General features: G+C 41.9%; 1 protein-coding gene across 2 annotated transcripts in view; it reads right to left on the bottom strand.

Annotated features, from left to right (window-relative positions):
• Positions 1 to 1305: 1305 nt before the first annotated feature.
• The window catches only part of GNB1L (G protein subunit beta 1 like), a 46013-nt gene continuing 25036 nt past the window's right edge, over positions 1306 to 22282 (bottom strand). For both annotated transcript variants that reach the window (XM_040081237.2, XM_040081236.1), the window contains 6 exons: positions 21461 to 21588; positions 21083 to 21208; positions 18986 to 19148; positions 15225 to 15323; positions 9846 to 10061; positions 1306 to 5190 (listed from right to left, as the gene is read on the bottom strand). In XM_040081237.2, coding sequence (XP_039937171.1) covers positions 4924 to 5190; positions 9846 to 10061; positions 15225 to 15323; positions 18986 to 19148; positions 21083 to 21208; positions 21461 to 21576 — 987 coding nt within the window. In that variant the 5' untranslated portion in view covers positions 21577 to 21588 and the 3' untranslated portion in view covers positions 1306 to 4923. The remainder of the gene's footprint in view (positions 5191 to 9845; positions 10062 to 15224; positions 15324 to 18985; positions 19149 to 21082; positions 21209 to 21460; positions 21589 to 22282) is intronic.

Raw genomic sequence — 22282 nt, 5'->3', positions numbered from 1 at the left:
CCTCGCTAGATTTCCTGATCTGGACATAGTCAGACTCAATCAGTCCTGCCACTGATAGGAAAGAGAGATCATTGCTGTACAGAAAGCATCTGAGGATTTCTATAGTTTTTTTGCTGCCCTAGTTTATGTATAGTGAGAATAAAAACTAGAAGGAAACAGCATCTAGCGGTAATCTCAAGTAAATTTAACATAATTTTTATTCCCTTTTTTCAATAATTAAAACTTCAAATTGTAACAAAGGATTATTATAATAATATTTTTTTCACTGCCATGTCACTCTCCTGTGAGGAGATATTTAATACAGGTGGCTCTCCTGCAGTGCAAGTGGCTGGACCTTAGTTCAGGACTTTAGTCCTTCCCCCTGCCATCCCCTGTGGCACTGCAGCTTCTGGTTTTATGACTCTTCAGAGCACAAAAATAAATACACTCTCCTCTGGGTGAACACAGGCTTATTTAGAGGTGTAGATTGTGGTCTGCAAGATTTCCTAGTGTACTGATACTTTTAGAAAAGGATGCTGGGGAAGTAAAAGCAAATGTCAGACAAACGTAAGTTGGTGTATGAGTTTTAGAGGCCGGACCTATTACTGTATGGTTCCACCAGGTACTCTTCCAGCCATCCTTGTCTCTCCCATGGAGAATCTGGCCACTGCTGGTGGTTTGCTCCAAGGCCCTTCATACCTTTCACAGCATTCCTATCACCTGACTCAGAGGGACAAGATACTCTTTTGTTTTGATTTACCCTCTTCCCTTCCTCTTTCTCCTCCTCTTACAAACCAAACTGCAAATCAAATTCCTCTGAGGTCAGAATAAAGCAGTGCCCAGCACTGCTGATAGGATGTACAGCTGTAGTTCAGACCACTAATCAGGTGAGCAAAACTTTCCCAAGTGAGAGATTATATTTTCATTTAATTTGATACTGTGAGATCATAACATGAATTGCCAACTCCTCCCCAGTATGATCTTAATTCTGGATAGCTTCTTTCACATGATATAAGAAACCTCCAGCATGCCCCAGAAGAGTAGAAAACAGACAAGCACAGCCAAGTTTACTTGGAAAAGCTATAGTGGGGGGACCCAGGCTGGAATTTCATTGTATTATGCATTAGCAGAACCCCGCTGCCTTTCTCCTTAGTCATGGCTGTCACTTTCCTGGTAGCACAATGGTCATGCTTAAACATCAAACTTTGTGTCTCAGCACTGCCGTAACATCGTCTAGTATTAATCCAGGCAGTCATGTGCCATGTTTTATGTAATGATCCACACTTTCACACCACAGACACACAGCCAGAAAAGGAAACACATTGATTTAGTGCTCAGTAATCCTTGTTTAATCCCCAGTCCTTTGGTTTACATCACTAGCATGGCTCCTGCAGTAGTCAGTGTTCTATCTTTGTTCTTGGCAGACTGAATTAAAGGAAAGATTTATTAATTTGTAAGTTGGCTTTGTAGATGCATCTTAAATATGCTAAAAACAAAAGCAGTCCAGAAGCCAGTATTGGCTTAACTATAAAAATCTGCTTTTAAACTCAAACCTTTGCACCAGTCCAAGTCAAGCTGCAGAGTAATATTTTGGCTTGCTGTAGCAATTGCATTCTAAAGGACTAAATTTAACAACTATCTCATTGCATGCCCCCAGTTTACTTCCTTTTTCACTTGTTACTACAAACACAATTAATCTCCTCTTTCCTTGCTCGTCTACACTAAGGACTGCAGTGCTTTATGGCTCATGTACTGATAAGAGAAAGGAGTTGTAACTAATGGATTCATTTGCAAATAATGTTAGAAGGTCAGAGATCACCACTCATTCCAGTGGTGATAAATATTCCATGTAATTGCTGCACAAATGCTGGTGTTTGAGATTTATTTCTATTACTTTACAAATGCCGGTTGTTTTCTTCCCTCTCATGGTGCCAAAGATGGTGATTCTTGGGAGGAAGCCTTTTGTAATAATTTAGCTGTCATCACCTTCACTCCTGAATCCTCTAGGCCAGGTACAGGCTAGCCCTGTTCCTTTCTGGCAGGTGAGATTTCAGAGCTAACTCCAGCACTTTAAGGTGGCTCTTTGCTCACAGCCTTCTCCTAGCAAATCAGCAGAAACCATGCTCATGGCACCACTGTAAATTTAATTTTTTTAAATTAAAAAACACGTGAATTTCTTAGATGCAATCAGACATCTGTATTTTACAGTTATAGTTATAATCAGACAATTGTGTTTTACAGCCTGTACTAATACAGACTCTCTTTCCTGTTGGAAGCCATTCTTCTTTGGGGAAGATTAGTTCTTTAGGCAAATAAACTGTTAGAAGACTGTAATTCACAGTCAAACTACGGTATTTTGGCTCAGCTCTAAACCAAACTAGTGTAGTCTGGTTGCTTATTTCAAGGAAACTATAATGAAAAAGAAAAAATCTGTTTACTGGGTGTTTAAATAAAATCAGTAGTGATATAAAGTGTTAATTAATTAATTGTATTGTGAAAAAGTATGGCATAGATGGTGCTTTGGGAATGGGGAGTAAAGGATGGGTCTGTTCCTGCAAGCAGCCCTGCAACCTGTGTCCTTCCTCCTGAAGCTGATGAAACTCTCACCTGTGTGTCTGAGATGTAGTTCATGTCCTCATTTTCAGTTTGTACTTGCATTACTAAGTTTGTTTTTAAATCTACCTAATCAGATAAACATAAATATTTAAGTCCCAGCAAAAGGCAGTAAGTTACATGTAAGCACCCAGTAATCTTTAGAGTATCTTCCAAAAGACATCAGTAAATCTAAAGATCCTTTATGTCTCCCTAATTACCTTAGACACAGATGCTGACAGTAAATGGCAATTTTCAGAAAAAACATACTCAAGAATTCCTAACTTTCAGGCTCTGATCTAATCATGCTCTTAATAAGACATGGAGTATTAATCCTCCTTTCCAGAGGAGTGCCACTGTGCCAATACCAGAATATTTGCTTCAAAAATTGTTTCCTACACTAAGCATTTGCCCAAGGTGGGTGAGTCCTGGATTTCCTTTCCTGCTGGATGAGCATTAAACCTCCAGCTCCATTCTGTGTGAACTGCCCAAGAGTGCAGGCTGCTGTCTGCTGCCATGGAGGAGGAATGCTGGCACCCCCTGGGCCACGTGTGTGGTGTTGTATCAGACAGGCAAAAGGAAATCTCTCTGCAAACTCCCTAGGACAGGTCCCCAGACCACGTGCAACACTTTCTCTTTATTTCATTGTTTCTTTATGTCAAATCTGACCTAGTTTGAGAAGGGGGAGAAACAACAGAAAAAAAGGTTTCTTCCAGCAGCAGGTTTGAGGAGAGCGACTGCATCTCATTCCACAAGGCTGAGGCTGGAGCTGCTTGCACAGTGGGGGCAGCTCCTCTTCTGTGTGGGAGGTGGATGATGTGTGGAGATGTGCAACTCTGTCTGGTAGCTGTAATGAACACCAGCACCTCCCCTTGACTCAGGATCACTCAAAATTAGGCTTTAACTTTCAACTGCAATGTGATCCTGCATGCAGCTACTGAATAGTAAAGAAATAATCAAAGAAATGCATTATTTAAAGTGTCACCACACTCTAAAATGTGTAAGGCCACATTTTATTTAGAAAAGCCTGGCAACAGTATCCTGGTTCTGTGTTTTAGTGTAAAGAACATCAGGCTGGATGCTTAAGGCTTTCAGTCCAGCAGTATTCTCTGTCTGCAAGGCACAGCTGGGTAACAAACCCAGACCTTAATTTGCATGTGTGTTTTTCCTGAAATAATTTCTAAAGTCTTACATGTTGCTGTTCACTTTTGGCCACCTTTATTTTGATTTTTACCTCTCTACAGAACAGAAAACAATTATTTCCAATAAAGTATCAACAGTGCACAGCCTGGACACAGTTGTCACTGCAGCTTTGTGACCAGATCCAGCAGTACCCTGGCTCTCAGCACTCTGGTGTGTGTCTAATAAGCTTTAGAAGAATGCAAATGCTGCTTTGTGAGTCAAACAAAATAAACCTTCATGAATGAATTTCAGCTTCCATGACTGTAGAGATGACAAGTTAATGGAACCATTTGCACTGTGTGGATAAGGATTTACCCATGCAATTCCCCTAAATGTTAATGGGAGTTGTGCAGCTGAATCCCAGACTTGCCACGCTGAAACTTACCCCTAACTCTCCAAGGAGAAGGGCGCTAATTGGATTGCTGAGTTTAAATCCTTCAGCTCATCAGTCTGTGGAAAGGATTTAGCACTGGCTCTGTAAAAGGCTTTACATAGCTTTGCACTGCAATGCTGGGGAAGATTTTTTTCCCTTTCTTTCTTGTGATTAATTGTGAGGCTTGAGGTGACAGGAGACATAATGAAATTCATAAATGCCGAAGGCCATCCCTAGTCACATTCCTGGCTGTTGGTTTAAGTTAGAAACTGACAGAAGTGTGAACAAATCAAGGGTGTTCTGATAGCCCTTCAGTTACGGGGAAGAAAAAGTAACTGACAATGAGAAACCACTGGAGGTGGTTTAATGGGTATAAATCTTCAAGAAAGAGTGATGTTTTACACTGACTTGGATTCTTGGATACATAAATGACTTACAAACAGACATATTCTGCCTCCACTGCAGTTTGAGCGATTCCGGTCCTTTTTTACAAAAGGTATTGGCACAAGTTATGTCAGCAACCTGCCAAAGGAAAGGTGTTACAAAACCCATAGCAGAACTCAAAGCAACTTTGGTCTTTGTGACTGGCCTTGTTCTGCTTGTTATGAATTAAAAATCCACTTTCCTCTATGGAAGACAAAACTTATAGCTTAACCAAGCAGCCTAAGAATTAATCTAGGACTCTCACTTCAGCCTGGAGGCAGATTCTACCACTTCCCCACGTGCACATTTGAATTACAGTGCTAGCAATTGCTTCACCTGTCCCGTTTTCCTAATCCATGGCAGTGCAGGATGTGTCACGTCTGAGCATATATGGACCAGACACTGATGCGCTGATCTTTGGAGCCAGCTGCCAGCAGTCTCTCCTGGGGTTTGCTGTGATCTGAGAAGGACACACAGTGGACAGTTGCTGTGTGATAGTCCAGCACTGCTAAGGGCTTCAGCTTTTTCCAGCCAAAGATCCTGATGCGATGATCCCACCCTGCTGTTGCCAAAATCTTCTTGTCTGGACGGATGGTGATATCAGATATGCCAGCGTTGACAAGTTCATGTGTTTTGTAAACCTTTGTGAAAAAGTAACAAATGTGCTCTAGTTATTCAAAACAGAAGAAAAAGGAATCTTATGGTACTTTAGCAGGTGTTGTACCCACCGAACACACCAATGTCACACAGGGAGCGTGGAGCTTTTCACCATGTGGTGGATGGTGCTTGGTGAGAATGACAGAGATAGAAAACATCTTAACTTGAGCCTCCCATCTCCAGAGCAATTTTCACAAAATAAACCCAACTCCTGTATGCTTTTAGTTTATTTTGCATTTAAAGCTATATCTATATATATATATTCTGTCACAAGTGAAGCTCTGAACTGAGGTTTTGAGCACAGCTTTGCCCTTTTCTTCCAGCTATTCTTCTATAAGCTGCAGTGTTCAGAGCTAAGGCCATGTATTTTCCCTGCTTCTGCAATACTCCCAGGCTGAGACCCTTCTGAGCTAAGGCTTAAGCTACCTGCTACTCACTTGTACTACTGTGGCCCCTCACAAAACCCTCAATAAGCTGTTGTAGCAGTTCCCTCAGCCTTGAGAAAGGAATGCTTCCAGGAATTGGGTTACAGCGTCAGGAACTCTGTATTTCTAGTACTCCTTCCCAAGAGACTTCTATTTACACCAAATCCAAGGAAGGGATTATGGCCAAGTTATTGATTTCAGACTTGGAAGACTTTTGTTACTGTTTGGAGACTACTGGGACACAGGATTCAGAGGGGCACAATTAAATTGGGAGGCATTTGGCTTTCTTCAGGAGGCACTGGGGCTGCGCAGGACTTAGGCCCTGGAAAGAAAAATTTTCGCTTTACTGACACGTGTTTCTCTTGAAGCACACAGCTCAAAGTAACACACCTTTGCTGTTCTCACCTCAGGTAACTTGTCTGAGTGAGCAATCTGCCTCTGAAACACAAGCAGAATATGCACAAAAGTGTGTGTGTGTGTGTGTGTGTGTGTATCTGTGTGTGTGTGTGTATTGGAACAGCTCAGCTTCTGTCACAATGGGGAAAACACCCTTGGCTTATAAAGCTGGCCCTGAACTGCTGTTATTTTTAAGTACCATTGGAAATGACACATTAATGCCACTGTCCCCTTAAACCTGAGTCTGTAGCTATCCTGTACCAAAGTTTAATATCATCCAGTGCCTGTTTAAATTCACTGTGTGGTGTTTAGTGTTTGTCTGAAGCAGAAAGGGATTGACAAGCACATCACACCTGAGGAGTTTTCCTCCTTGAAGGACATTCCATGATGCAGATCTAGTACAGGGTTACAAAGACATATTATTGCACATAATTTTAACCTTTATATTGCATGTAGGAAACTCCAGAAACGTTGGTCAAGGTTGGTTTCAGATGCAGCTGAACATACCTTAGAACCTTACAGGCACAAAGCCATAAGCAATTCTTTTCCAGCTATGTAAGAACTGCCCAGCTACCTACTCGAACAGCAAGAGCTGTGCAGTTCGGTAAGACAAAAGATTGAATGAAACTTGACACGCTTCTCACATGCTCTCTACATTTCTTTTTCAAAGACGAGCTGAGGAACATGTCTACAAGGGATTCAGAACAGAGGACAGCAAGTTTCGCTCAAGCCTAATGAGCAACAGGTTGTATGGGGGCCTCTTGGTGGGGCTGCTACTGTAAAACCTGTGCTTTTTGTTAGTACATGTGCTCCAAACTCCCCAGAGTAGGTCTAATGCAGCCTGGTCTCAGTGGAACTTTTGTTGGTATAAATGTCCTGGCAAGGGAAGGATCTATTCCTTAGACCACCAGCCTGGCAATGTAGGATGGGTCTTACTGTGTAACTGAGATTATTAGCTAATGGCTATAACCAATCCTGGGCGTGGTGCTCTCATCATTAATGTCAATTATGTGGGCAAGATCCATACAGCACAGTCAGGGTGACTGGAGAAATGGCATGTCCTCAGCAAGCTACAACTTGAAAAGGAAGCCTGTAATGGTGATGCCTGTTGGCTATGGAACATGAGGGAACACTGGGCATTTGTGCATGATCTGCAAATACGAGAGTGAGAGAGAAAAGCAACACAAAGGAGAAAACTTGCTCAAGGTATATGCAGCCAGGTGTAATCCTACTGCCAGGATTTGTGCCATCCCAGGACTTACTACAGTAAGTCACTAACTACAGCAGTCAAATACCAACATAATTTCCTAACCAGAAAAACAGCTTGTAATTAAGAAAACAAAGAGGTAAAAACAGGTGAGCTGCTTTCAGCCAGTCACAACCAAGGACACTTGCATCTACACCCAAAGCACATCTTTAAGCCCTCTGCTTATTAGAAAAATAACCAAAATAGCAGCAGACTAAGCTTCATCGTTTGGGGGGAAAGCCTCAGCAACCGAACCAACGAAACTTACATTACAGCTTACAGGATTTTTTCTCTTGTCGTATAAAAAGAAACTTCTGTGTTTATCAGATTTCTTAGTCCTGCTTTGTTTATTCACCTGCAGAAACTGTTTACCTCCTACATTCTACCACAAACATCATCACATAATTACACTATCTCATCCAAATCAGAAGGCTCATAACCAATCCTGTCATTTGCTGACAGTGATGATTGCAGCAACTTTCCTGTAGAAGACAATACAAACTTTCCCCATAGCAATAAACTCTGCAGTTACCTTCATCATCTATTTATTGACACACTGGAACACTGCCACTTAAAACAGAGCTGCAGTACCATCATTGCATCACTCCCTCTCCAACGGCAGATAGCTGTGCACCACGGTTACTTATTAAAACCTTTTAGAATAAAAATAATGTGCCACTGAGTGGCTTTCCAACGTCTACCATTACCTCAGGTACCTGGAATGTCAGGGAAAAAAAAATCCCCATCTGGTTTATATTATTAATGCAATAGTGGAAAAAAACTTAATCTATGTCCTTGACAATCTCTAGTGCTCATATGAAAGATGCATTTTTTAGGGCATTCATGCTCCCATGAAGCACAGGAACATTGCTTGTAGCTTATAATACTCTGCATTTAAATTTCTTCTGAGGCAACCTTCTACCTCTCAGTGTGAGGTGCTGAAGATGCAGCTAATCTTACATCCCCTGGGAACGGGAATAACAATACTTGGAATATTTCAGGTGAACAACTGTTTCTCCAGTGAGTTGTACGTGTAGCCCTGCATACAGGTAACTCGTAAGTGAAATGTGCTGTAAAGAACAGTATTTTCTTTGACTTTAGGAAAAAAGTTTAGCTAAAATTAATATGAAAGAACAGCTTTCTCTTCACCACCAGAGTATCTGAAAATTTAAAAAGCCTGTCATGGTGTCAGATTTCTGTCACCTTGACCTTAGAGAACGAATCTCAATAGCAAGTTTCTTACTGGGATTGCTCACCTTCCTTCCACTTCCCTGAGTTAAGGGCACCTGGGTGCAGATGGTGAAAAACCAGCAAACCCAAACCATGACAACTGTGTATGAGACACCTTCCCTACTGGTTCAGAGTGCAGAGTGCCTGTTTCATGTCATGTTGTATTGTGTATTAAGGTTCAGCCGCCTCCTCAGTGCATGCCATGTTCTCCAAGCCAGGACTGGATGTGTTTGCAGCACACACACTTGGTGCCCTGCCACCCCAGAAATGCAGGTGCTGTGGTGATGCCTCACAGTTTCCACACCTTTACAGTGTCCCCCAGGTGATGTCACCCCTGGATGTCCCAGCCTGTGCTTTTCTGCCTTTAGCACCGTTCAGAAAATTAACTCGCTGTACTACTTAAAAAAAATCTCCATAAAAGCTGCAAGGTGCAACAGCAATTATTGTTCTCTCATGAACTGGTGTATCCAGCAGATATCTTCACAAGGATGACATGGGCACACAGGGGCTGATTCAGGCCATCTCCACTGTTCATGGGACAACTGCCACTTCAAAAAGGTTAAAGCACCCAGCAGTGGAGACGCTGTGCACGGGCCATTTTAATTTTCATGAGCCTTCTTGCACTTTATTTCCCCACCTACATTTCCAGATCGTACTTAACACCTTGGCACTGTTGGAACACTTGCTAAAGCTGTCTAGATGAAAGCAGTATTTATGGCCATTCCCTAGTATAGCCTGAGCTGGGGATTACATGACCTTCTTCTAACCCAGCCATTCACAGTACCACAGCTCAGCCAACTGCCTGATTTTGTATCTCTGGCTGGGCCCTGTAGGTGCCAAAAGCTGGGTGCCTAAACCTCATGTCCCCTTGGTGCTAGCTGGGCTACTCCTACTCTTTCTGCTTGTGAAGTATTTAATGGAATACTTCTGTCTTTCCCACAGTGGAAAGCTCGCTACAGCCATTCAAGCAGAACGTTTGGAAAAGCAATCCTTTGTTTCTCATTTTTGTAACTCATTTATAATGTTTAGGACATTCCGAGAGCTGGATACTACCAGTGTGATAAATGAAGACACGGAGGCAATAGCTTGAGTAATGCTAGGCCTGTGTGCCTGTTGCAACTTTGATAAAACCAGAAACATGTGAGAGAGGGGTTTCTTCTTTTTTTTTAAATCCTCACCATCTTTTGCTAAGTCTCGTCCATAGCACAGACATTCTAACCAGTCTGTGATTAATTAGCTAGAGATCTGCAACAACTCCTCTTCATGACTAAATATTTTTTTAGTCTATCAAACTGTTAGTGCAAAGTGGGATAAATGACACTGGAGGGCCAGTGATCCTGACCTGGAGGTTCTGTTGCTCATTGAGGCTCCAGATGCTAAGCACCTTTTCAGATGAGCCCGAGATCCCCTTGGCCTTCTCCGAGTCAAAGTCAAGGCTCATCACTGGCTCCTGGTGGCAAATGAGTTGGCTCAACACTTTTCCCATTGACACATTCCAGAGGACAACTGATCCATCTTCATAGCCAGCCAGAAGCACAGGTTGTGAACCGCAGCTGAGCTGATTAAGGAAAAATAAAATTGATTGAGAAGTAAAGAGTCAGTTAAGAAAATTACCCTCCCTGTATAGGTTTTAGTCCGAGCACCAAGAGAATAAATTAAAATACTGACTGGTATAGAAGTGGAAAAAAGTTTAGATGTCTGAATGTCAAATTTTGATATTCCATCCACTTACAGAAAGCATTACTAGGTAATAACACACTTACAGGTTTTATACCTACATATAAAATTCTGAATTTTATATATATTATACATATTTAACATACACACACACACATATATATATACACACACGCAGAGGGAGAAAATTTCTCTCTGAAAATCCAAGTTTTTGCCTTCTGTGTGCCTGCCTGAAATTTTCAGAAGTTTTACTTCATGGTCTGAACTTTGTGCTTCACAGAAAAAATTCCACAGAGCATCTGAGTTACTCTCAAGCAGTACAATTCTGTGTGGGAATTGAGAAGTGCCGTGCTCAGGGATTCCCGCTCCACACTGCCAGGTGTAGGGCTCACAGAGGGATTTGCCTGCCCAAGAACCCCACAGTGCTTGAAGGTAAACACTGAACCTCCCGGCAGGAACCGCTGGTCAGTCACCAAGGGGTTAACGGGCGCCCAAGTCCCACTGTAACCAATTGAAAGCTATTTTGATTAATGGTGTCACAGGCCAAAGGGCAGGGCACCCTGGGCAGACACCTAATTTATTTAAGCCTCTGAAATAACTCAAAGAAGGGAACATTACTGGATTACATGTCACACTTAAGGAAAATATTCATCATCGCTCCAGCCAAAAGACTAATGTCCTGTAAGCAGTACCTGGTATGAGAGTGAAGATGCAAATCCCTAATGAAAAGCAACTAAAAAAATGGCCTCTGTTAATACCAGTTGTCTCTTTAATAGGAGAAGAAATATCAAAATAGACACTGGGATTATTACCACCTCATGTAGGCACATCTGAGAAATGTATCCAACTCGATGTTCAGATCTTTCCAAACACTGTCTGCTCCTACAGGATTTGTTTGCTCAGTATTCAATTAAAATAAAGGTAAAGGGCATAAAGAATTAATTTTTACCAGTATCACGTTATTGAATGAGGTCAAACTCGCTAGCTTTGTCATGGTACAAAACTGCAGTGGCTAAAGGCTCACTGCCTCTACTCATGGTCCAGACTGTTCTCCCACTGGTTATTCTGTGTTCTGGGGAGAGTTAAACTAACAAGAGATTTGTGGTCTTGATGCCTTGGGAAGGCTGACCTGGAACAGAGACTGGACAGAGCTAAGAGAATAAAGTAGGCATTTATTAAAAGGCCTTAAAGGATACACCTTGGGCAGGACAAGAGCCTGGACAGGGCTACAGCCAAAGTGGACCCAAAATGGTCACAAAATGGACAAACAGTCAGGAGGTCTCACACTTTTATAAGTTTTGGTCCATTTGCATATTGGGGTTTAACTGTCTAATTACAGCTTTAGGTTGTGAAGTCCCATCCTCTTGTTTTCTCTCTTCAGTCCACTGTTGTTTGTGCTTTTGGGTGTGAAATTTGTAACCATTGTCCTTGGTCTCTAGCAGATCTGTTTTGTCTACCTACCGTGTAAAGAGAGCTGCTTAACACTTAACATGAGGCTCAGAGCTATGCCCCTAGGCAGCACAGAATGTGAGAAATAGAAAAGCTAAAACTTAAGGCATCAGTCTGAGTACCAGCCTCACAGGCTTCCTGGGCCTTACTCAGCCTAGAAAAGTGTTTGAGGAGTAGAGCTCACTGAGCAGGAACAACATTGCTCCTTAAAAGAAGGAAACCAAGGGGAAATCCTTGTAAATGTAGGAAATCCCCTGTATCATCCTTCTGAATGGGTCTGTCCATACCTGGAATCCTGGAGGAGCCTCCTTCCTTCCTTTGAAATCATTTTTCCTTTGAAAAGGTAGGGAGCATGCCCTGGCTAGAAAGGCCCATAAAGCAGGTTTCTCACAGTGCCCAGAATTATGAACAATTTTTCTGTCAAAATTTGGATTTGGTAAAATAATATAACATCAGCGCAATGAATACATTGATTCATACATTGAGTCAGATACATGTGAATTGATGTTAACTCATCAGGTATTCTGGATGAAGAATATCAGGGTTTTGATACCAGACATCAAAAAAGTTTTAAAAAAATCTCAATAAAATGAGCATTCCAGATTTTATTTGTATTTAATAAAGGGTAAATTCTTCAAAGCAAAACAAAGTATTTCATAGGTACTTTCAAGTTTAAAGAAAGCCCACAGTTTAAGCATAAAAAAACCCCACAATGATTTGTGCTGCTCTTCTGTGAGCACAGGACTCCTCAGAGCTGGGGTTTCACAGAAGTTGTAGCTGTCATCAGGCACTGAAACACGTCAGCTCCTCTCCCTACTCCTGGCAGGATGGTGGCTTCCACAGGAGCTCCTCACCGTATGCAGACGGCAGAGACAGGTGAGCGCTCTGCATTTCAGGAATGCCGAGCAAAACCCTTTCTTTTTTTGTGCTGTGGGTATTGCACTTTAGATTTGAAAAACAGTAATTTGCAAGTGAGATCTAAGATTGGTGTGTTTTAAATCCCAAGTACTGTTTCCTGTGAAATGTAGGTCTCCCACACTACTTTTTCCCTGACTTTCCTAACCATATGAAGTGTAATATTTCAATGGGTACATGAACTAAACCAATAAAAGTTATTGAAAGATCAGTGGAGCTCTTGATCTGAGCCTGGACTCACCAAGCAGTGCTTCACAACGGCCTATTTATTTCAATTCCCAATAACAGACACTGCTGGAGAGAAGTCTCACCATTCATGTTCTGTTTCAGTAGAAAAATTAAATTATAAATCATTCCTCTTCCTAAGCAGAACATTTTGTTGTTGCAGTTGGATAACTGTCAAGGAAGGAAGAAAAGGTGATCTGCTGTCAACTCGACAGGAATAATTGCAATAGTTTATATAAAGTAATAACTTGGCATTTCCAGTTTCGACATGCATTATTCTTGTTGAATTATTTTGTTTGCACCATTATGCAATATGATGCCTTCCCCAAGGAGTGCAAAAAATTTAAGGGAAGACTATCCTTACTCCTACGAATCCTACTCCACCCAATTACTAACAGCAGGAAGGTGTGAAACTGAAGGGACAATGTCTTTAAGAACATGAATCTTCAAAAGAAAGTGAATGAAATAATATCTTTAAGGACAAACCTAGAAAAATAAGGGGGGAAGTGCTCAAAAGAACAAAATAAATAGCTGCAAGCTTTTTGACTGCTTAGGAGAAGGCAGTGAGGCTTAATCTACAAGCCTAACCTCACTTGCCTTCTGCTCTATAGTAAAGTTTCTCACACTGCTGCTGGCGAGGTTGGTTGTTTCCCTGAATTGCAGAAAAATACAATGGCACCTGGCTGCAGCCCCCAAACTCTCATTGGACAACCACCCCAAGCACTCTTCCTTCAGACCTTTATGGGGCTCTCCCTGTCAGCTTCTGTTTCAACTTGTTAATTTACTGTGCCATAAGCAACATCAAATAGTCTCTTAGGCAACCCCTGAGTGCTGTGCTAGGAGTGCTCATCTCCTGGGTTTGTCTCTATTGCCCAACACAGCTGTGTACAAAGAAATCCTGGAGGGCCTCTGTCCAGGAAGGGGTGCAGCTGGGTGAGCTCGTGTTCTCCTGGTTTATGGTTACAGGGTTACTCAGAGAGCCACTTCCAGTGCAACCACAGGACAGAATGAAGAGCATCACTTTGGTACACCACATGCAATTATTTCCCTTAAGGGTATCCTCTTCCTCATGCCTTTAAACCAAGTTGCACACATTTCTGAAAAACCAAATACAGCTGTGAGACTCTGAGGGATTATCTATACTTGCCTGGTGCAGTCTAGGAAGTTATGGTGAGTTCTCAAAGTCAGAATTTGCATGGAGTAATTTACCTCTCCCTGTTCCCAGTCTTCTGCTTTATCCCCACTGGCAACAAAATCAAAAGCTATATAAAATTAAGACTCTGCACCTGCTTTGCTTCCTAGAGGAGTATCAATATTAATGCATGTAGAAAATATGGCAAGACAGAGGGCTTCTTACACAGGCAAGAAAAATTTTCAACACTGAACATTTCCAGTTATCTTCATCTTATTAAAAAATGTCGAGGAGACAGAAAGACCCATTCATTTCATCAAGCACTGAACACTGATTGCATTTTTCATTTTTAGGAGAAACTTTGTTTAACAAAAGCCTAATCAGCCTAGTTAATTTCCTTTTTTTTTTTTTTTCTTTTTTTTTTTCCCCTAGTTTTTAATTACAGCTTGGAACTTCAACTGTGGCCTATCTCAGCTTTTGTTTGAAGTTAGCAACTGAATTCCTCTATATTTCAGTCGGTTCAGGATCTTGGGTGAAGACACTGAGGCCCCAAACTTTGACCGATAACATTTTCAACTGAAACCAATGCAAATGTTCCAATGAGCCTGGAGGAGTTACACCCTGGCATCAGCTCAGTTGTCCTGTAGATCTGTAGCAGTGTGTTACAGGGGGTTACTTACATGGGAATCAGCTTTGCCATCTCTGGAGATTTCAAGCCAATCACCTGATCTCCTTCCTCCCTCTGCTGCCACCTTTTTGTATTACTTGTGTTCACCGTTGGCAGCTCATAAACATTATTTGCTAAATATTTTGCAAATACTGTGTTTTTTCACTAACTACTTTTATTTACCTTTTTGTCTATAGTCAGTACCACCATAAATATTTTGTTCCTATTGTATGTCTGGAATAGAGATGTTCATAGAGTGTTTCCTCATCCTGAGGGCACTGAAGTGAATGGAATCTGCCATTAAAATTACTGTTTTTAAGCAACCCAAACATTTTTCATCATTCTTAATGCAGTGAGAAACCATATCAAACAACTGGCTTTGCTAAGTCACGCATTTTCCTCTTGATTGATGCAAAAAACTGTATCTATCCTAAGGATACAAAGCTTTCCTTGAGCATTTGCAAATCTTCCATTAAAGCTTGGAAAGCTCTGAAAGTTACATTAAGGATGTTCACAAATCTTTCCCCCCTTTAATAGTATAATTACTTGATTGGTTTGATTATAAATCAAAATCCAAGTGAAGAAAGATTCATGTGCTTTATATAAAATGAATCACAGGGAAAACATTTCACAATTAGCAGGCGCTCTTGCCTTACCTGCCATAACTTCAGACACATGGGCATGCCCAGCTTGGCACCCACCTCTGGCTTCAAGGTACAGACTGATGTCTTGGATGGCAGCTCCAAAATCTGAACCTGACATCAGGAAAACAAGAGGAGTTGGTCAGGCTCCAGGTCAAAATTCTGCTGTTAAAAACACAAGTCTTTTAAGGTGATTAAGGTTAGTATAAGCTCTTCCAGTAAAAACTGTCTGGAGGAAACTGAGGAATGCATGCAAAGCTGGAGCTGTAAGGGGAACCTACAGCTAGCTAAAGAAGTGCATTGTTTTAGGAAAGACCAGACAAAACTGCTAGAGTGAACATACTCTATTTAATTACAGCCTTCTTTTCAAACAGTGGATGACATTGTGCACACAACAGATAATACTGCAGACTGCTTAAGCTGAACACCTCCCTCTGCTTTCTTTCCCATTTTTCCAGCTTTGTTACTAATTTTTTGGCTGTATTCACCTGTGAACACTTGCATTCTCTCCTCTGTGCTGTTGTGGTAACAGAGTTTGCATGGAAATAACAGGCAGTGTATACATGCAAAAGGGATTTTTTATTTACTGCTGACTGCACTAAGAAATTGTAACCCCATAACTACTGACTGAGGCCGGCTGCAGCGGTGTCTGCACACAGGTATTTTTAACACAGTGTTGTGTGACCCTGTCTAAAGCAGGGTCAGACAATGCTGTGTAAACACCTGATCTCTCTACGGAGCAGCTTCCATTGTTGCTTGCTCCAGTGGTAATGAATCATGGACCTGGTTTGGGTGGTTTTGATTTTTTTTTTTTTTTTTTTAAACATTGGGCAAGTCATTGCTTTGCCAAGGAAGTAGCTCATTTCCACCTCAGGATGATGGCAGGCAAGATCAGGGGAGTCTGCCTTTTTAGTTTGGCACTGGAAGATTTTGACACTCTTGATTGACACGGCAGTGCCTCAGCCCTGGGCTGGTTCTCAAGCCTGGAACTCTAGAGAAACAGAAGCTCTTGGGTATCGAAAACCTGCTGCCAGGAACATTGCTGTTTCTCACATGCATACTTAACCACCAAGGTGATCTTTTCTTCTAATTAAATAAACAATGGTCTGCATTATGTGGTAAAATTAAACTACTCGAAACATTTGATAAATCCAGCATCACCAGCCGCTCTAGGCTCTTCCAGAACGTGCAAGAGCCCAGCAGTGCTGTTGGACAGCCCCAGTTGTGTGAATTTCCTTAAGCATCTGAGATGAGGTATTACACAAATATGGCTCCTCTGGGAACCATCAATCAAGACCACGGCAGCTGCGATGGCTTTCCAATCCCATACCTTTAGTTCAAAGCTTGCCAGAACATCTTCCTATTTCTAGAGGCTGTCAGCCAGCCTGCCAAAAGCCAGCTGCACTCTAGGACTGTGAGTACGGTGTACTGCACATAATATACAGAATGCTTTCGAAAGCCACTGGGCAGCAGAGCAGGAAACTCTTTTCCAGATTTGAGGAACAGTGACTACGGCCAAGAGCCATCCAGTCTGCAGATCAAACCTGGGAACAGACCAAAGTCTGATCATCTGGGAATTCTGGTTCTTTGCAGCTACACTCTTAACAAAAGATGCTTTTCTCTCGTCAACTTTCTTGCTATCAACATAATGACCAAGTTAGCTGTGGCAGGAAACGGGCTATAAATATGAAGATGACCTGCCCTCATCTTGTCTCTTTCATCACTGTCTCTCCAAAGGGCCTCCTAGGCAAGACCAAAACTGCAACTTTAATAAAGAAGGGTAAGTGTGCTGTGATAAATGCACTTCTGCAGGTTAAAAGAAAAGAACAAACCTTCTTTGCTTTACCTTGACTAAAACCAGATGAACTGGTACAAGGGCTACAGTCGGACTTGCAAAGGCCAAAGAAAAACAATGCGAAAAGCTTTGTGCAGAAGGCAGGCAGGCATGAGCTGCTGCCTAAACTGGATTGACAGTTCCAGAGACTGTCTGTGTTAAAGGCAAGTGAGCCTTAGAAATAAATACTATTTCATATATTTTGACAAGTGTAACCTAAAACTTGGAGTTCCGTGTTTATATTGGTTTTGCTTAATAGAAGAAAGATTTGCCTTTGCCTGAGGTTAATAGTGTTCCTGGGTGGCTAAAACTGGCCACAAGGAAACACACCCTTTCTCTTTTTCACATTAATAAAGCTTTTAACATGTTTCTGGCAAATTGGCAAGAAAAGTGCATGTAACTCATAATTGGTGATTTAAATGCAATCATGAACAAATAAATGCCTGTTCAGATCTCATTATTTATGGACTGAACCTCCTTTAAGACAAAATTACTCTTTTTTTGGACACCAGCCAAGCATAAACACTTATTAAGTCTTAATTTTAATCATAAGCTGCAAATGTACTGTGTCTCACACAGTGCTGCCTATTTGGAAGCACTATATATTATGGGAGCTTATGTGAATTTATTGAAACATGACACAGTTCTAATGCAAAGGTTCACACACAGAGTGGAACTCTTCTAGCTCAGGAGACTGCAAATCATTCTACTCTTGCAGGGCCCAAGCAAACAAATGAGAATAAAACAGAGATGAGTTGTAAGCGACACCGAGGTAAACGTCTTCTATTTGGGTCAGTTGATTATTTAATTCTTCATTACCGGGACTTCTCCGGCAGCCACAAGAATGCACTTGTCAATTTTGTTTAACTTAAGTATTATTGAGCACTGCTGTAAAATGGAGGGAGTTCTTAGTTTGATCGGAACAAGGTATGGGACTTAGAATGGTTGTATTTACTGGTGCAGTGGCTGTGTCCGTAGGCACGTCTAGCTCTGTAAAAGGCTGAACATTCTGGCTGTGAGTCAACAAAATACTTAAGTATGTGCTTAACTTCTGTATGATAAAAAGATCACATTTTCTTGCAACGCAGGCACTTATTACTTTGTGTACAAAATATGCAAATTTCAGTATCATGATACACAACCCGTGGTCCAGAAAAGCATGTGAACTTTAATGCTCATCAGCAATTTGCACTTAGCTACAATAATTCTTTTCATATTTATGCCATTTTTTTCGTCTTTCATATTTGGTATTTTTAGGTCAAGTATTTGGTATTATTTTTGTGTGATGTCCTCAAACAGTCCGTTCTAGAAGACAAAACTGTAATTTCTACAGAGCAGAAGTGGACGTTGCCAACAAAGCTGTCAGTCAGTGAGTGCTGCGATAGTGGCATTAGATGTGGACTTACCCAGTAGGAACTGAAACGGACCCTGCAATTATCTCGCACAGAGCAAACCTCTGGCTGCTAATAGCAATTCAACTATTTCCAGCCCCTGTTTCAGGTAAGGAATTAGCCTGGGGTGAAAGACCATGTATTGCATTACCAATCACCTGCACCTCCCCTCTTCTCACCAAACCCGATTCAGCTTCAGATGGAATATAAATTCCTCCACCTGAGGACAGACCTGATGACCATTAGTTCCCCAGAAGGACTCTTGTTCCCAGTATTCAGCAGTTTTCAAAACTCTTACATGTAAAGATCAGCAGCAGCTGCAAATACTTCAATGCCAGACAATTCTTGGGATGGTATCCTTGTTATTAAAGCATGAGTTATATAATTCAGTCATCCTTGTGGCAGTAAAATTAGAGATTAAAAGCCCCAGAAGTTTCTTGTGCTGCCTGCTCTTGAGCAGAGAATTCAACAGCACTGATGTTTCTCATCCTGAACTGTCATTTCAGTACCAAAAGCAACCTCTCAAGCACAGAGAAAGAGACACTTCCTACCTCCTCCAGGCTTCTGGCTGCCATGGCCATTAGCCAGCGTCCCTGTGCCACCTTTAACAGAGAGCATCTGCAGAATCCCACATGCTCCGTGAAGACAGAATCCGTCACTGAAGTCCGTCCCTCTGCTAAATCCCACAAGCAGATCCTCTGGTCGCGCCCCTGACTGTTACAGTAAAACAAGTTATCCATGAGCTGCAGTCTGAGGAAGCCTGGCTGCCTGCAGGGCAGTAACTCGAACTGGGTCTTTAACAGACAGTAAAGGACCAAGCTTCAAACAGCTTCTGTGGGGGTGTTAATGGGTGTTTCATGAAATGTGGAGGAGTTCAGTGTCCCCGAGCCCACCACCCTCCTGCCGACTGCGGAACTGGCCAAGAGTCCCTGGGAGGGGGGAGGGCCTGGGAGCCCGTCACATACACTGCAGTCACAGTGTCTGTTTCCTTGTGCACAGAGACTTCATCAGGCTGACTTGTGCTTTTTATATGAGAGAATATAAAGTCTCATGAGCGTTTGAACATATACACAATAAAAAATACATTCCACCACTGATTAGAGCTAATTTAAAAGGAAACAAAAGTATCCAAGATTCACACATGCTACATTCATTCACCCTCTCAATGAAATGAAAACATCACGTGTTGACAGCTGAAGGACAAACAGCAAGACAACAAAGACCTCATAAGAGATAAATAAAAAGTGACAATCATTCAGTGGTCAGCTTCCCACAGCCACAGGCAGGGCTCAGAGGGCTCCCAGGACCACGCACGTGTGGAGACACAACGGAGAGGGACTGGCAGCAACTGCTCAAGGAAACGCTGTGGCTGAAACACCCGAGGCCAGAGAGCAGCGGCAGCCGCGTCCGAGGTGCGAGTGCAGCTCCCACGGACCCCTCGGCACAGCCCCGTCCCAGGCAGGCCACACAAAGGGCACTGCAGGAGCTGCTGCAGATTTATGTGACCACACTGGCCCTGGGACAAAGTAGCACTGTGCAGAAGCTTCCAACTCATAAACTACAGTAGCACAGGATATATGTCCTCATGTTATCACCTGAGCAAAGAGTCATCAAAAATCCCTTACCCACGTCTTACTTTAATTAGCAGTATCACCTGAAGAAGAATGAAATTAAAACAGAGGAGATGTAAATCTACAGACTGTTGGGACTTCCTCAACATCAGTGCTGTTCAGCTGAGTGACAAGCTGACACCTTTATAGCACTGGGAATAAAACAGTGTGATTATTGCAAGAAATTGTTGTGATTTAGCTTTACAAGAGAGAAATATAAGATACAGGTAAATGCTGCCCTAAAACTGCACTATGTGAAGTGTTAGAACTATACAGCAAAAACAGAGGTACGGAAAAATTCTATAATTATACAAACAATGCTCATTCAATATGATTTTATGGGGGAGAGTGTTGATAATTGTACTTAAGCAGATAAGAAATATAAATGCTAATGAGTTCCACTGTATATTATGAGATGTCTTCTCTAGATAAACATGTCAGAACACCTCCTAATCATACAGACACTTTGGCATCTACTCTAGATCACCTGTCTAATCCAAAGTACACAAATCTTCCTGACCTTCCCTTGCTAAACAAGAACAGAAGGTATTTTGCAACAAAGCAAAAGCATGAAACTCAGAATTGTCGCTCATTTTCAGTCTTCCACCCTCCATCTCTGATTCTTCTCTTCCTTCCTTTTTCTCCATCTCCCCTCTATAAATTATTTTTGTCAATCTTCCCCAGGAACCAGCAGTAAAAAGTTTGTCAGCTTCAAATCCAAGTGTATTTCCTTGACCCAAAGACGTCACCTGTTCTCATTAAAGACACTACAGGTCCCAAGTTGTTATGATGTCATAACATTCATCATTTAAAAAAAAACATTAATTGTATGTTTTTTCTCCCCACTTTTTATTCTAGAGTTTTTCTGTCTTTTTTACTTCAGTACTTTTCCATATGTGTTGGAGAAACTTTAAGTGACTCCAGAATTAAGAGAATCCTTTGTGTCCCCACCACCCTTTTTTTTTTCCTTCAATCACAGGACAAAAATATGTCACAGAGACAAGAATAATTTCACTGCTTTTTGCCTGCTTTGCTAACCTGAGAAGCCTTTCTTTACCACCCATTGTCTCCACGCAGTACACAGATTTTCTTCCATGGCCATCCAATGCTGTGTCCACTCTGTGTGTTTTCAGGTTCCAGACGTGGATAAGCCCATTCTCAGACCTGGCAATAGGGAGAAATGCTTTTAGTATGAGCATTGCATGGAGGTGATCAGAGTCTGATGCTTTTCCTTTTGTTGTTTTTTGTTTTGTTTCCAAAACGGAAGCTGTATGCACAAGTAACGCACCCATCATGCAAAACCATGCATGCTGCTGTTTTCCCCAGAAACACTTTGTCAATCAAAATAATACACTTCAGCTCAAAAGGAAACAACCATATGATGCTCAGCACAGCCAGAAATCCTGGTGTATTTACCCAGAGAAAAGAAGGGGGATATCAGGTTCTGGGCCTCCACAGGAAAAATGCAGAGTGTGGACTGCAGCACCGGTACCTCTGAGCACAAACTGTGGATCCGGAGGTGGCAGGGCCATCGGAGCAGTGAACTGGGGGGTGAGAAGCAGACACAGATATCACAGAGGGTAAGGCAGCCTAAAGTGAAATGACAACTTTAAATACATTCTGAACAGGACACTTGCTCTCTGAATTTTTTCTCCTCTTTCCTCTCTGAATTTTCATTATTGAATGTTCTTTCTATTCACCACCCAGTTGGGGGTGAAGTATTTTCTCTTAAGATGAGATGATGAAGCAGGTGTCCAACCTGCTCCTTGCTGCATTCCTCTCTTAGCAAGGTGCTGAGCTGGCCACATGCACGCACCTCTCGCACACTTGTAAATCCCAAATCGGTCAGCTGCTCTCCCTGTGCTAAAGGAAAGAGCTACCAAATAAAGAAACTTGACACCCATAATTTGAGTGGGCAAGGAATTTATCATTCTGCTTTAGCCCCCTGGCTAAGGCTTTTCCCTTCCTCCCCACAAAAACACTACTTTTGTGTTTTTTTCAGAAAAGCATTGCAGTGAACATATCAACTGAAAAGAACTTCAGATCACAGAATCACCCGGTTGGAAGAGATCTCTAAGATCATCGAGTCCAAACCAGCCCTAACACCTCAACTAAACCCTGACACCGAGTGCCACATCCAATCTTCTTTTAAACACATCCAGGGATGGTGACTCCACCATCTCTCTGGGCAGACATTTCCAGGACTTTATCACTCTTCCCATAAAAAGGTTTTTCCTA

This window comes from Hirundo rustica, chromosome 17, assembly GCF_015227805.2.
Source record: "Hirundo rustica isolate bHirRus1 chromosome 17, bHirRus1.pri.v3, whole genome shotgun sequence".
In the NCBI taxonomy this organism is placed as follows: domain Eukaryota; kingdom Metazoa; phylum Chordata; class Aves; order Passeriformes; family Hirundinidae; genus Hirundo; species Hirundo rustica.
The sequence above is the reverse complement of the archived record's forward strand: the minus strand, read 5'-3'. Positions and strand labels throughout refer to the sequence as shown.